Source organism: Grammomys surdaster, unplaced genomic scaffold, assembly GCF_004785775.1.
Source record: "Grammomys surdaster isolate TR1022 unplaced genomic scaffold, NIH_TR_1.0 126612, whole genome shotgun sequence".
In the NCBI taxonomy this organism is placed as follows: domain Eukaryota; kingdom Metazoa; phylum Chordata; class Mammalia; order Rodentia; family Muridae; genus Grammomys; species Grammomys surdaster.
Genome location: NW_021621401.1, coordinates 2,533,742 through 2,549,455, shown reverse-complemented (window position 1 = coordinate 2,549,455; position 15,714 = coordinate 2,533,742). Strand labels below are relative to the sequence as shown.

General features: G+C 43.8%; 2 protein-coding genes across 2 annotated transcripts; both read right to left on the bottom strand.

Moving 5' to 3' along the window:
• Nucleotides 1–2,860: 2,860 nt before the first annotated feature.
• On the bottom strand, nt 2,861–3,835 carry LOC114615131 (olfactory receptor 1361-like). Its single transcript, XM_028760767.1, has one exon. It carries the CDS (start codon nt 3,833–3,835, stop codon nt 2,861–2,863), a length of 975 nt encoding a protein of 324 aa, XP_028616600.1.
• Nucleotides 3,836–14,769: 10,934 nt separating this feature from the next.
• Nucleotides 14,770–15,714, bottom strand: LOC114615199 (olfactory receptor 1361-like). Its single transcript, XM_028760879.1, has one exon. It carries the CDS (start codon nt 15,712–15,714, stop codon nt 14,770–14,772), a length of 945 nt encoding a protein of 314 aa, XP_028616712.1.

Below are 15,714 nucleotides of genomic sequence, written 5' to 3'. Positions count from 1 at the left end.
TCTCTCTCTCTCTCTCTCTCTCTCTCTCTCTCTCTCTCTCTCTCTCTCTCTCTCTCTTTGTTTCTCTTTCTGAGACAGGGTCTCCACATAGTCCCACTGTCCTGGAACTCACTATGTAGCCCAAGCTGGCAGACATGCTCCCTGACCAGAAAACATGCACTGTAAACAAACAACAAGCAAGCAAGTGCAAACGGAACTAAATGTAAATTTGACAGAAATGCCACATCAAAGAGAGACTCAGGAAAGAGGAAATGTGAGAAAAGGAGGGTTCATGTGGAGATTAGGGAATCAGGAACATCCTGATCAAGATAAACAGCTCATCAGAGGCCCTCAGCAGGCTTGAACTGGATGAAGAAAGAGTGAGCAAACCAGAAGATAGAGGGAGGGATCGTGTAAGCTGAGGCATGGAGAGGAAGAAAGAGCCAAGGACCACGGAGGGAGGGTGAAAGCAGGCAGTGCTGTCAGACACATGCAGGGCTCTACAAGGAAGGGACAGGAAGGAGTGAGGGAACTGCTTTTAGAAATAATGTCTGTAGATGTTTCAAATTCCTTTAAAAGCAATAATCAATACATTCCAGAAGTCCTACCAACGTTAACCATAAAGATGCTAAGGACTAGAGGCAGTAGATGTTTTCAGGGCCCAGCTGCACACACGGGCTTACAGTGGAGCAATAACATATATGAGACATGGGTAAGCCGAAGCCAAACGCAAGCAGCAGAGGAAGTAGGTATAGAGTCTCATGCTAGCTTCTAGCTGGAGAGCTGTTGGCAAGTGTTAGCCACCAGGAAAGGAAGAGTCGGTGTTCTTCACGTGTGTAGCCTCTTTAACTCGACCGCAGTGAAGGCCACACATTGGTGTGTATGGAAGCACAAGGTAAAGTTATTGGGATTGAAAGAAAGAAAGGAAGAGAGAGAGGAAGGGAAGTGGTGAGGGGGGAGGAGGGAAGAAGGGAGAAAGAGAGAAACAGAAAGAAGCAAACAAATAAAGAAAAGATAAAGATGAAATGAATGGCCACATGAAGCCCATAAAGAAGGAAGACCAAGTGGGAGTGATTCGGTCCTTCTTAGAAGGAGCAACAAAATACTCGAGGGAGCAAATATGGAGACAAAGTGAGGGACAGAAACTGAAGGAGGGGCCGCCTGAAGACCATTCCACCTGAGTATCCATCCCATGTGCAGTCACCAAAGGTAGATGCTGATGTGGAAGTCAGGAAGTGCATGCTGATAAGAGCCTGATATGGATGTCTCCTCAGAGGTCTGCAAGAGTCTGACATATTCAGAGGCAGATGCTCACAACTAGCCATTGAACTGATCATGGGGTTCCCAATGGAGGAGTTAGAGTGAAGACTGAAGGAGCTGAAAGGATTTGCAGCACCATGAGGAGAGCAACAATACCAACCAACCACAGCTCCCAGGGTCTAAACCACCAGCCTGGGAGCACTTAGGGAGGGATCCATGGCTCCAGCTGTATATGTAAGAGTGGAGGGCCCTGCTGGGCATAGGTGGAAGAAGAGAGCCTTGACCTCATGAAGGCTGGACGCCCCAGGGGGTGGGAATTTGAAGGTGGGGAGGTGGGAGTGGGAGGGTAGGTAGGGGTGCATCCACAGAGAAGCAGGAGGAGGGGTGAGGGGATAGGGGGTTCCTGGGCGGGTGGGGGATGGGGTAAGGGAACAACATATGAAATGTAAATAAAACATCCAATAAAAAATGAAACGAATGAAAGATTTCATTACAATTGAAAAGTAAAAAAATCTTAGAAATAAAAATACATGAGAGTGGCAAAACCAAGTTATAAGCACTAACTTTAAAAGTTTTACTATGTAATGAAATTTAAAAGGCAATACATACATTTTTAACTAAATAAAAGTTCCAGAGAGCCAGGCCTGCATAGAGAGACTATGACTTAAAGGAAAAAACAACAACAACAGCAATAACAACAACAACAAATAGTAGCTACATGAGAACACCAGCAAACACTGACAGGCAGGAAAAGAGGGCAGAAGGCCTGCCATGTCTGCACACCAGAATTGTAGAAGGCACAGTTCATTTTTATTGAATTGACCTGCCTCCTGCTTAATGCTATATACTATAAAGTACCAAGATAAAAGGAATAACATAGTTAAGTCCAAATGAGCTGCAAATGTAGGGTTTCCTGAAGCTCCAAACGCTGTCCCTTCTCAACCCACCAGGTCTAATCTTCCTGTGAGAGGGGCTGAGGCTGAGGTCTCTGTGGTGAGAAAGAATGAACAGCTGTGGTTTCCCAGAGGAGGCCAGAACACTCCAAGCTGGGCGCTGGCGCTCTGCTAAGGGATGTGGAGCACTACAAGGAATGTCAGATGCAGATAGCTTTCTGATACAGTGACAGCACAAGATGTTGCTAGCACAGCTGAACACAAGAGCAGAGGATCTGGTGATGCCAACAAAACAGCAGCACACCCATTGTCCTGAAAATGGCAGACATGTAGCTGCTGCTGCTTGGCCATTCAGAGCTCAGTCTTGTAGTGAACTGCATGAAGACAGCCATTCAGAGTCATCCCAACTTGGAAACCACATTCCATCTGGAGCAGGAACCTATTCCCTACTCCAATAACACCTGACCTAGCTTTGAGCTTACCGTTAGTCACTTTCCAGTGTTCTGCCATTGAGACCTGCTCTTCTCCAACACTGTGCAGGGCTGCTCATGATGCATTTTGACAAGACATTGACAATGACAATCCAAATAACAACAGGTTTTTTCATTCTTTTACCTAAAGGATTTGTATGCTGGGCTCTGTATCTGGTAGAGATAGTAGATGCTTTTCTTACAAATAACAAGTGCTAAGTTTCAGTTGATTGAAAAAACATGAAGGATTCTTAGACATTAGTTCCCTCTGTGATGTTCCACACTTTCAACATTACTGCTTAGAAACTTCATGGTAAGCACTTTCCTTAAAGCCACTTTCATGTCTCTGTTCCTCAGGCTGTAGATGAAAGGGTTCAGCATGGGGGTCACCACTGTGTACATCACAGCACCTGCCATGTCTCTCTCAACTGAGTGAGAGGATGAAAGGTTAAAATACTCCTCAATGATGGTTCCATAGAAGAGGCAGACCACAGCCAGGTGGGAGCCACAGGTGGAGAAGGCTTTCCATCCTCCCCTTGGGGAAGAGACTCTCAGGACAGCACAGGTGATGTGAATGTAGGAGATCAGGATGCAGACAAACGGGGCGACCATGACCACAGCTCCCTCTGTAAGAATCATCAGCTCATTGAGATGTGTGTCTGAGCAGGAGAGTTTGAGGAGAAGAGTCGCATCACAGAAGAAGTGGGGGAGGATGTTGTTCCCACAGAAGGAGAGTCGAGCCATGAGCAGTATGTGCAACAGACAATTCAGGTTAGCTACCACCCATGACTTAATAACAAGAAGGACACAGAGCTGATGGGTCATCTTTGTTGTGTAGTGTAAAGGGTGGCATATGGCCACAAATCTGTCATAGGCCATCACAGCCAGCAAGAAATTGTCCATGTCAGCAAATATACAGAGAAAATATAGCTGTGTGAGACACCCAGAGAAGGAAATGGTCTGAATCCCGAGTATGTGGTTGGCCAGTACCTTGGGGACAGTGGTGGAGGAGAAGCAGACATCCACAAAGGACAGGTTGCTGAGGAAGAAGTACATGGGGGTGTGCAGGCGGGAGTCTGTGCTGATGGCCAGGATGATGAGCAGGTTTCCCAGGACAGTGGCCAGGTACATGATGAGGAAGAGCAGGAAGAGGAGCTGCTGCTGCTGCTCGGGCTGCCTGGAGAGTCCCAGGAGGAGGAATTCAGTGACACTAGACTGGTTGGTGCTGCTCATGAGTCTGAGCCCAGCTACAGAAAGGAGAAGCAGAGGGCAGAAGGCTGTCTGCAGGTTTGGTTGCTACAAGCAGGTTCAGATTAATTCAGCATTAGAGTTTCTGAATTGAGATACACTCCCATTTTCTACTTACTCCATTTACAAATCCAGTTTTAGGTCATGTTGGTTCCCCAGAGCCACTTGTTTAGTTTTATTGGACATAAAGTAAAGGCATTCTTACACATACGCTGATCTTACCTTTATCTGGTAGCATTTCCAGTCTTCCTCCCAATCCTTAGAAGCTTAAAGGAAAAGAGAAGCAGCCAGTTAATGTATTGATCTCAAGCTCCAAATGGTGGACCTGTGACTCCTGCTGCTGACCCTCTATAGGAGAGAGTAAGCAACACGTGTTGCAGAAGATACATTGACATCTCTACTACTCTGAAAATACCTGGACAGGCCAGTTCTATTGCTTTTACCTTGCAGTTACTGGGCAGTAGTGTTCTTTATTCTAGTGATTGGAAAGTCTTGGGAATATAGGAAGGTTCTGAGAAGATAAAGAAGACTGGATGATCACCGTCCCAGCCCTCTGTGTCAGAAGGAGGTCTGGGAGAATTAGACAGGTATTTACTGCAGCATAAAGGCCCACTGGGGATAGACTCCCTGAGTATCTCATTAAAGACCAGCAGAAAGTAGTTGGGTAAGCCAGCTCTTGGTCCCTCTTGACCAACAATGCTGGAACATATCATCTAAGCTCAAAGTGCACATATCATTGCTGTTGTGTTCAAGGCTAGACTTATCTATCATACCAGATCCTGTCTCATAAAAACAAAAACAGCACAAAGAAAAAGAGACATTAGAAGCTGGGGAGATGGCTCAGTGTTTAGAGCACTTGTTGCTTCTGCACAGGGACCAGTTTCCACTCCCTGCACCCATATAGTGTTTCTTAACCGTCCATAGCACCAAGTTCAGGTAATCTGCGATCTGACACCGTATAGTAATCTCCTTGGACATGCACATGGTGCACTTGCATGTATATGCAGGCAAATCACATGCAAATATGTCTTTTTAAAAAGAACAAAAAATGATAATTACTATGTAGTCTGGGCTACAGAGGCATGTCTCACCATAAAACAAAAGAAACAAATGAAAGGAAACAGTAAAAATCAATAATATAATAATAGTGAAATAGAAAAAATAGCTGGTCAATGTTGGTGCCTTTAATTCCAGCACTCTGGAAACTGAGACAGGTGGATCTCTGTGAATTCTATGCCAGCCTGGTCTACAGATTGAGTATCAGGGAATACAGCATAGTTACAATGAAACTCGGTCTCAAACACCACCCCCAGAAAAAAACAAACAAATAAATAAAAAAAATAGGAAAACAAAGTGTATGGGTATAGATGAAATGATATTAGCTTTTAGTTAATTCTAGTATCTATGTGCTTAAATATCTGTGATGTCTGCTTTTAATATATGTTTGAAATTTTCTACAATAAAGTTCTTAGTTTAAAATCTGAACTTTTACTGGATATGATGGAGCATGCCTTTAATCCCAACAATTGGAAAACAGAAGCTTTTGGGTCCCTGTGAATTCAAAGCCTGTCTGGGCTACACAGTGAGACATGTGTTAAGAAACAAAGAAAAACATCATTATTTTAGCAAACTTGGAAGTTGGTTCAGTAGGTAGAGTGCTTCCTGTATAAGGTTAAAGACCACAGTTCAGGTTCCAGCACCTTTATATATGCCAAACAAGTGTAACAGTCAGCCTGTAATCTTAGTGCAGGAGGCAGGGAAGATATCTTGAAGGAAATGGTTAGGTAAACTAGCTGAGTCGGCAAGTGTTCAGTAAGAGAGCCTGCCTTTGAAGAGAATGTGGAAAGAGATCAAAGAGGATACCTGGCACCAGTCTCTGACTTCTACATGTGTGTGCACACACATGGACCCCTACCTGTATACACACACAGGAGCACACATGCATAAATGCATGCACATTGCAATCACACATATGTGCTCACACACGCACACACACACATACACACACAAACACACACACAGTTTTTTCGTTGATTAATAAAATTTAAAGAAGAGGAATATCAGAACTTCTGAGGATGAAGCAAAAGACAGCCTCATGACCTGCTTGAGAATAATTTTAAGGGGCTGACTGAAGTGATCCAATGCCTGTTTGTACATGTCTAAGTTTGCTCATGGAGATTGAGGAGGGATGATCCAGGAGTCAAGGTCAGCCTGGGTTACACACACACACACACAGAGAGAGAGAGAGAGAGAGAGAGAGAGAGAGAGAGAGAGAGAGAGAGAGGAGAGAGAGACTCTTCCTTTGAGAGGTTTCCACAGGGTCAGAACACACACCAACAATGACCTCAGAAAGTATTCTTTGTAAAGATGCTATCCAATCTTACTGGAATTATATTTTTTATAAAATTTTATCTGTATAAATGTGTAGTAGGTCCTTTTTCTCACACTTAAGCCTTAAGGAGCCAAAATGTTAAACACACAGGGTTGTCACTGCAATAGGTGGAATGTGTAAGCTGGTTTCCTCCAGGAAAACTGGGAGAGGACGTATTAGTAGCCTTTGGCTCTCTGTGTGGCCAGGCCCCATTTGCCACCCAGACCCTTACCTTGAACTTGTCTGAATCTATAGCACAGGCCTCCCCCAGGTCCTCATCACGAGCTTGTTCATCTTGAGCCCCGTTCCTCCATTAATCTATGGATTCTATCTTTATGGGAGACGTCACTTGTACTTTATGACTTTACATGCAGTCATGTATTTTTTTTAAAGATTTATTTATTTTTATGTTTTGAATACACTGTCACTGTCTTTAGACATACCAGAGGAGGGCATCAGATCTCAATACAGATGGTTGTGAGCCACCATGTGGTTGCTGGGAATTGAACTCAGGACCTCTGGAAGAACAATCAGTGCTCTTAACCGCTGAGCCATTCCCTCCAGCCCATGCAGTCATGTTTTAAGCTTTGTTGTGCACATGACATTGAGTTAGCTATACCCTGAAAGTCTTCTTTTTTTCATATGTTCTTTCTTAAATATGACTAAAATAAACTTTGTGGTTGAACCAACACCTGCTACTGAGTTGTGTTGAAGTGTACTGAACTGCCTTTTTCTTAATCTTCCTTGGATTGTTGCTTTGCTGGCCTTGGGCTCATGAACAAGTCACAGAGATGCCTTTGTGAATGTTTGACTTGCATGCATATCTATGCATCACATGCATGCCTGGTTCCCATAGAGACCAGAAGAGGAAGTCAGATATCCTGGAATTGGTGTTACTGATAGTTGTGAGTTGCAATGTAGGTGCTGGGAATCAAACCCTTGTCCTCTGAAAAAGCAATCCTTGCTTATACCTTTGAGACACCCCCTCTAGATCAGATGCTTTAGTGAATTTTATTTAGACCAATATATTAAGACAGTGTCATGTAAATTAGTAGAGTTTATCAGCTTATATGATCAACAAAGTGGAAGAGAGTTTTACTCACTTCAGAGCCAAGCTAGGGTGATGATAGACTGACTGAAAGTTGTTTTTCACGAGGTGCCTCATCAGAGGATTCATAATGTAAGAGGGGTAGACTGCACAAAAAAAATTGAACCAACAATAATCAAACAAGCAATAGTAAGAACAAACACAGCAGAGGGAACCAGAACCACAGTATTCAGTGATATGTTTCTAAAAATACCCAGTTTTCAATAACAAAATAAAGATTGAAAGGAAACAGGAAAGTATGACCTTTACAGAAGAATAACAAGCAACAGATATGGTCTCCGGAAAGAGCATGAGGCATCTTTAACAAAATGGAACAGAGGGTAATATTGAAGAAGTAAATGAAAGTATGATGACAACGTCAAATCAAGTAGGAAATGAAAAGCCAAAAATTATGGGGAAATGTTAAATGGAAATTCTGAGTTGGAAAGTAAACAATGGATATAAAGTGTCCACTAAATTGGCTCTACTGAATTGCACCAGAATAAATTAATAATTGGCAAATTAGTAAATCGTTACTTAAAGATTGTGAAAGTTGAAGAAAAGGTAAAAGGAAGAGGAAAAAATGAATTCAGAGTCAAGTGTAGACAATGTTCTTACAGCAAACACAAACAATAAGGACGCTTAGGGGAGAGAGAGGGCAAGGTAAGGTATGAAGGAATAATGGCCAAAAACTCAAATTTAAAAATGACCTGTCCCAGCTAGAGACCCTCGTGCCTTCCAGTTTGCACTTGGGCCTGGAGCCGAGCCCCTGCTCTGGATCCAAACACACAGATCCCACATCCCAGTTGTAGCTCGACTCCCCAGGTATTCTGACACATCCAGGATCACAGGTGAGACCCCAAACCCCACCCAAATACCCAGCATAACCTAGACCCATGGGACCCTGGTATACAGATAACCAGACCAGCCAGAGACCCTCATGCCTTCCAGTTTGCACTTGGCCTGGAGCAGAGCCTCTGCTCTGGATCCCCACTCACTCAGCCCACACCCCAGTTGCAGCTCAGACCATCAGGGGCTCTGACACATCCAGGACTACAGGCTCACAGGAAGGACAGGCTTCAGTCAGAGACAGCAAGGCCAATTAACATCAGAGCTATCCAGATGGCGAGAGGCAAGTGCAAGAACATAAGCAACAGAAACCAATACAACTTGGCAACATCAGAACCCAGCTGACCCACTACAGCAAGCCCTGGATACCCCAACATACCTACAAAACAAGATTCAGATCTAAATTATTATTTCATGAAGATAAAAGATTTTAAGAAGGACATAAATAGCTAAGTTAAAAAAATACAGGAGAACACAAGTAAATAATTAGAAGCTTTTAAGAGGAAACAAATCCATTAAAGAAATGTAGGAGAGCCCTGTGACCTTTTATTGTGGAATACATGGGTACACATGGAGGGTCCCATGGCTCCAGCTGCATATGTGGCAGAGGATGGCCTTGTTTGTCATTAATGGGAGGAGACGCCCTTGGGCTTGAGAGTGTTCAATGCCCCAGTGGAGGGGAATGCCAGGGTGGGAAAACGGGAGTGGGTGGGTGGGTAGGGGAGTACCCTCATAGAGACAGGTGGAGGGGGGAGGGAGGAGGGGATAGGTGTTTCCAAAGGAGAGAACTGGATAGGGGAAAACATTTCAAATGTAAATAAAGAAAATATCCAATAAAAAAGTAAAAAAAATACAGGAGAACACAATCAAACACGTGAAGGAATTGGATAAAACCATACAGGATCTAAAAATGGAAATAGAAATATTAAAAAAAAACACAAAGGGAGATAGCCCTGGAGATGGAAAACCTAGGAAAGAAAGAAGGAGTCACATAATCAAGCATCACAAACAGAGTAAAAGAGATAGAAGAGAGAATCTCAGGTGTAGAAGATACCATAGAAGACATCGACATAACAGTCAAGGAAAACACAAAAAGCAAACGTTCCTAACTCAAAACATTCAAGAAATCCAAGACAAAATGAAAAGACCAAACCTAAGAATAAATGGTATAGAAGAGATTAAAGATTTCCAACTCAAAGGTCCAGCAAAATCTTCAACAAAATTATAGAAGAAAACTTCCCTAACCCAAAGAATGAAATGCCCATACACATGCAAGAAACCTATAGAACCCCAAATAGATTGGACCAGAAAAGAAATTCCTCCCATCACAAAATAATTAAAACCCTAAGTGCACAGAACAAAGAAATAATATTGAAAGCAGTTAGGAAAAAAGGTCAAGTAACATATAAAGGCAGATCTATCAGAATTATACCAGACTTCTCAACAGAGATTCTAAAAGCCAGAAGATCTTTTTTTTAAATTTTTTTTGAACATGAAATGCTTTTTTATAGCATGTTTTACAAGGGGAGGGGGTAAGAGGGGCCAGGTGGTGGAAAAGTACAGAATCTTCTTGGCCTGTGCCTTGAAACACATCATGGTCTATACGGTACACTGCCTTGAATTATGATCTACCTGCTATTCTTCAGAAGATATAGTACACTGCTTGAGTTATGGTCTCCCTGCTATTCTTCAGAAGATATGGTACACTGCTTTGAGTCTATCTGCAGTTGCCAAGCAGGATCTTGCAGTTGCCAAGCTTCAGGGGACATTGTGCAGGTGGGGAAAGGTAGGGGGTGAGGGTAAGGGCGAGGGTCCTGGCTTCTGGCATCTCCCCCTTCTCTGTTTAGTTAGAGAAGGCGTCTTATGATCAATCCCAACTATGTGAATTTTGAATTTGGATGTCTAATTATGGGGGGTCTTAGACAAGTTCACAACCCCAAAACACTGATGTGAGACAAGTCACATCGATGGTCGAAGGCTTTAGGCTGTCGACGATGGGCAATGTCAAGGGACCCCGAGGTGGGTGAAAGGAGGGTGAGAGCCCTGTCTTAGGCCATGTAGGCTGCACCCACTCCCAGCACCATGCACTCCTTTTCGGCTGTATTGGGTGGGCCCCTGGGAAGTGGACCTACAATAATCCCGTCATTGGGCTAACTCACAGCCAAAGCCAGAAGATCTTGGGCAGATGTCATACAGACACTAAGAGAACAGAACTGCAGCCAGCTCAGGCTACTATACCCAGCAAAACTCTCAATTACCATAGATGGAGAATCCAAGGTATTCCAAGACAAAAGAGATATAAATAATATTTTTCCATGAATCAGTCTGGCAGTTCCTGAGAAAATTGGAAACAATTCTACCTGAAGACCCAGCTATACCACTACTGGGCATATACCCAAAAGATCCTCCAAAATATAGTAAGGACACATGCTCCACTATGTTCATAGGAGCCTTATTTATAATAGCCAAACACTGGGAAAAAACCCAGATGCCCCTCAACAGAAGAATGGATACAGAAAATGTGATACATTTACACAATTGAGTATTACTCAGAAATTAAAAACAATGGCTTCATAAAATTCTCAGGCAAATGGATGGAACTAGAAAATATCATCCTGAGTGAGGTAACCCAGACACAAAAGAAAACATATGGTATGCACTCACTGATAAGTGGATATTAGCCAGGAACTCACAATTCCCATGATTCAACCCACAGACCATATGGAGCCTAGGAGGAAAGAAGACCAGGGTGTGGAATCTTCATTTCCATGTTGAGGAGAGAACAGGGTCATCTCAGGAGGTGGAGGGAGAAGGGGACCTGGGAGGAAGAGAGGAGGGGGAAGAAATAAAGGGGGCAGTATCAGGTACTGGAGGGGATGGGGGAGAGGTACAGAGGGTCAGGAAATTGAAGAAAAATGTATAGCAGGCGGGAATGAGGAACTGGGGAGAGCCAGTGGAGAGTTCCAGACACCAGGGAAGCAAGAGGCTCCCAGAACACAATGGGGATGACTTTAGCTGAAATCTGTAGAGAAGGGGGAGATAGAACCTGTAGAGACCACCTCCAGCAGATAGGCACCTCCCCTCGTTGAGAGATTGGGGTACCTACCCATCTCAAAAGTTTTTAACCCAGAAATGTTCCTGCCCAAAAAAGAACAGGGACAAAAAAATGAATCAGAGCCTGAAGGAAGGGACATCTGGGGACTGCCTCACCTGGAGATTCATTCTGTCTGCAGACAACAAACCCTACACTGTTCCTGTGGTTAAGAGCTGCTTGCTGACAGGAACCTGGTCTCGCTGTTCCTTGGGAGGTCTGACCAGCAGCTGACCAATGCAGATGTGGATGGTTGCAGCTCACCATCAGACTGAGCTCTGGGACTCCGGTGAGGAAGCTGGCAGAAGGACTGGAGGAGCTGAGGGGGATTGCAACCCCATAGTAAGAACAACATAAGCTGGCTGGACCACCCAGTGCTCCCAGGACTAGACCACCAACCAAGGAGTGTACAGGGAGGGATCTATGGCTCCAGATACATATGTAGTAGAGGATGGCCTTGCCTGATAGGTGTGGGAGGGGAAGCCCTTGATCCTATAGAGGTTTGATGTCCAGCATAGGGAGACACTGGAGCAGTGGGGTGGGTGATGGTGGGTGGGTGGAGGGAGCACCCTCATAGAGGCAATGGGGAGGGAGAGAGGGCAGATGTGGGATGGAGTGTTTGTGGTGGGGTAATCAGGCTATCATTTGAGATGTAAACAAACAGAATGATTAATACAAATATAAAAATAAAAAATCTGTGAAGACAGGAAGCCCAAATGATTACAACTAGAGTTACAATTAAATCACAGCGCCAGGAGTCATATTAAAGGTGCTGAAAGTAACAGATGAGGAGAAAATATTTCATATGTATCAAATTAGTTTTCTTTTGTTTATTGAGACAGAATTTCACAGTGTAGCCCATGACCTGGAACCATAATCTAGCCCAGGCTGGCCACACTCTTGTGATCACCCTCCCTCAGCCCCTAGTGCTGGTACTGTAGGCCTGTGATACCACAACAGCTTCATTAGTCATTCTCAAAATAAATTCAAAACATACTGTACATTTTTATGTTTTAGAGGAGATACAGAATTACTAAGGAGTGGACATATATAAAATCAATAAAAATAAAGGTATGAAGACTTGCAGTAATTTAGAAACCTCTTTTATAAGATTTCTGTCGAGAGCTTAGATGCAGAGTACTGTATGTGTAAATGTATCTGAGCCCGTGTACACGAACATGACAGAAAGGGATAAAGAGTGTGACTGACTGACAGGCTGGATACTGGGATTGTAGAAGGCATTTCACTCTTAATTAACCGTTTTCCTGCTTTAATATTGTATGCCACACACGGTCATGAGAAGATAAAACATGAGATCAAATGAGTAGTAGAATTGTTTTACTGATGCTTCAAATAAGTTTTCCCTAATTGTACCGTTAATATTGTGACATGTGTGTGTGTATTGATACTGATATATTGATATAAAGGTCTCTTTGTCTCTGTCTGTCTCTTTCTGAGACAGGGTCTCCATATAGTTCCACTTTCCTGGAATTCACTATGTAGACAGAGCTGGCAGACATGCTCCCTGACCAGAAAACATGCACTGTAAACAAACAAGAAGCAAGCAAGTGTAAAATGGAACTAAAGGATAGTTCGACAAAAATGTCATATCGAGCAGAGACGCGGACAACAGTAAATGTGAAAAAAGGAGGGATCAGGTGGAGATTAGGGAATCAGGAAAATCCTGATAAAATAAACAGCTCAGCAGAGGCCCTCAGCAGGCTTGAACTGGAAGAAGAAAGAGTGAACCAACCAGAAGACAGAGGGAGGGATAGTGTGAGCTCAGGAATGGAGAGGAAAGAAGAGCCAAGGAAAATGAATGGAGGGTGAAGGCAGGCAGTGCTGCCAGACACATGCAGGACTCTACAGGGACGGGACAGGAAGGGGTGGGGAAATTATTTTAGAAATAATGTCTGAAGATGTCCAAAATGACTTTGAAAACAATAATCAATGCATCTTAGAAGTCCTACCAACTTTAGCCATAAAGATTGTAAGAACTAGAGGCAGTAGATGTCTTCTGGGCACAGCTGCACACACAGGCTTACAGTGGAGCGACAACATATATGAGATGTGTATAAGCCAAAGCCAAACACAAGCAGCAGAGGAAGCGGGTGTGGATTCTCACCGCTATTCCCTAGCTGGAGAGCTGTTGGCAAGTGTTAGCCACTAGGAAAGGAAGAGTCAATTTTCTTCACGTGTGTAGCCTCTTTAACTCGACCACAGTCCAGTGAAGGGCACACATCCAAGAATATGGGAACACAAGTTAAACTTGGTTGGTGGGAAAGAAAGGAAGGAAGAGAGAGAAAGAGGGAGGAGAAGGTAGGAGGGAGGGGGAGAGGAATAAAGAAACAAATGAAGCAAAGAAAAAATGAAGTCTTAAAATAAAAATACACAACATCAGCAAAACTAAGTTATAGGCACTAACTTTAAAAGTTTTATTATGAAATGAAAATTGAAATGCAATATGTACATTTTTTACTAAATAAAAGTTTCAAGAAATCCAGGCCTGCATAGAGGACTCTGACTCAAACCAAACAACAACAACAACATCAACAACAACAACAAATAGTAGCTACATGAGAACACCAGCAAACACTGACAGAGGCAGGAAAAGAGGGCAGAAGGCCTGCCATGTCTGCACACTAGAATTGTAGAAGGCACAGTTCATTTTTATTGAATCGACCTGCCTCCTGTTTAATGTTATATACTATAAAATGCCCAGATGAAAGGAATAACATAAGTCCAAATGAGCTAGAGAAGTAGGATTTCCTGGAGCTCCAAACCCTCCATTCTCAACCCACCAAGTCTAACCTTCCTGTGAAAGGGGCTGAGGCTGAGGTCTCTGTGGTGAGAAAGAATGAACAGCTGTGGTTTCCCAGAGGAGGCCAGATACTCCCAGTTGGGCGCTGGCACTCTGCTAAGGGATGTGGAGCACTACAAAGAATGTCAGATGCAGATAGCTCTCTGATACAATGACAGCACAAGATGTTGCTAGCACAGCTGAACACACTAGCAGAGGATCTGTTGACACCAACAAAATAGCAGCACACCCATTGTCCTGAAAATGGCAGACATGTAGCTGCTGCTGCTTGGCCAATCAGAGCGCAGTCTTGGGGTGAACTGCATGAAGACAGCCATTCAGAGTCATCCCAACTTGGAAACCATATTCCATCTGGAGCAGGAAGCGATTCTCCAGTCCAATAAAACCTGACCCAGCTTTTGAGCTTACCATTAGTCACTTTCCAATGTTGTCCCATTGAGACTTCCTGCTCTTCTATAAAACTGTTCAGTGTTTCTCATGGTGCATTCTGCCAAGGCATTGACATGACAATCGAAATAACAACATTTGTTAAAGAGTTTTTGCATTCTTCTACCTAAAAGATTTGTATGCTGAGCTCTGTATCTGGTAGAGAAAGTAGATGCTTGTCATACAAAAGACAACTGCTATGTTACAGTTGATGTACAAAATATGAAGGATTCTTAGACATTTGTTCCCTCTGTGATGTTCAAAACTTTCAGCATTACTGCTTAGATAGAAACTTCATGGTAAGCACTTTCCTTAAAGCCCCTTTCATGTTCCTGTTCCTCAGGCTGTAGATGAAAGGGTTCAGCATGGGGGTCACCACTGTGTACATCATGGCAGCTGCCATGTCCCTCCCAACTGAGTGAGAGGATGAGGGGTTGAAATACAGGGATATGATGGTGCCATAGAAGAGGCAGACCACAGCCAGGTGGGAGCCACAGGTGGAGAAGGCTTTCCATCCTCCTCCTGTGGATGAAACTCTCAGGACAGCACAAGCAATAAGGATATAAGACACAAGGATGCAGACAAACGGGGCTAACATTATCAGCCCTGCCACAGTAAGAATCATCAGCTCATTGAGATGAGTGTCTGAGCAGGAGAGTTTCAGCAGGGTAGTCACTTCACAGAAGAACTGGGGAATGACATTATCCCCACAGAAGGAGAGTCGAGCCATGAGCAGTGTGTGCAACAGAGAATTCAGGCTGGCAGTGACCCATGATCCAGCCACCATCAGAATACAGAGTTTATAGGTCATCTTTGTTGTGTAGTGTAAAGGGTGGCATATGGCCACAAAGCGGTCATAGGCCATCATAGCCAGCAGGAAATTGTCCATGTCCACAAACACACAGATAAAATACAGCTGTGTGAGACACCCAGAGAAGGAAATGGCTTGATTTCTGAGTATGTGAATGGCCACTACCTTTGGGACAGTGGTGGAGGAGAAGCAGACATCCACAAAGGACAGGTTGCTGAGGAAGAAGTACATGGGGGTGTGCAGGCGGGAGTCTGTGCTGATGGCCAGGATGATGAGCAGGTTTCCCAGGACAGTGGCCAGGTACATGATGAGGAAGAGCAGGAAGAGGAGCTGCTGCTGCTGTTGGGGTTGCCTGGAGAGTCCCAGGAGGAGGAACTCGGAGATGCTCGACTGGTTGGTGCCTCCCAT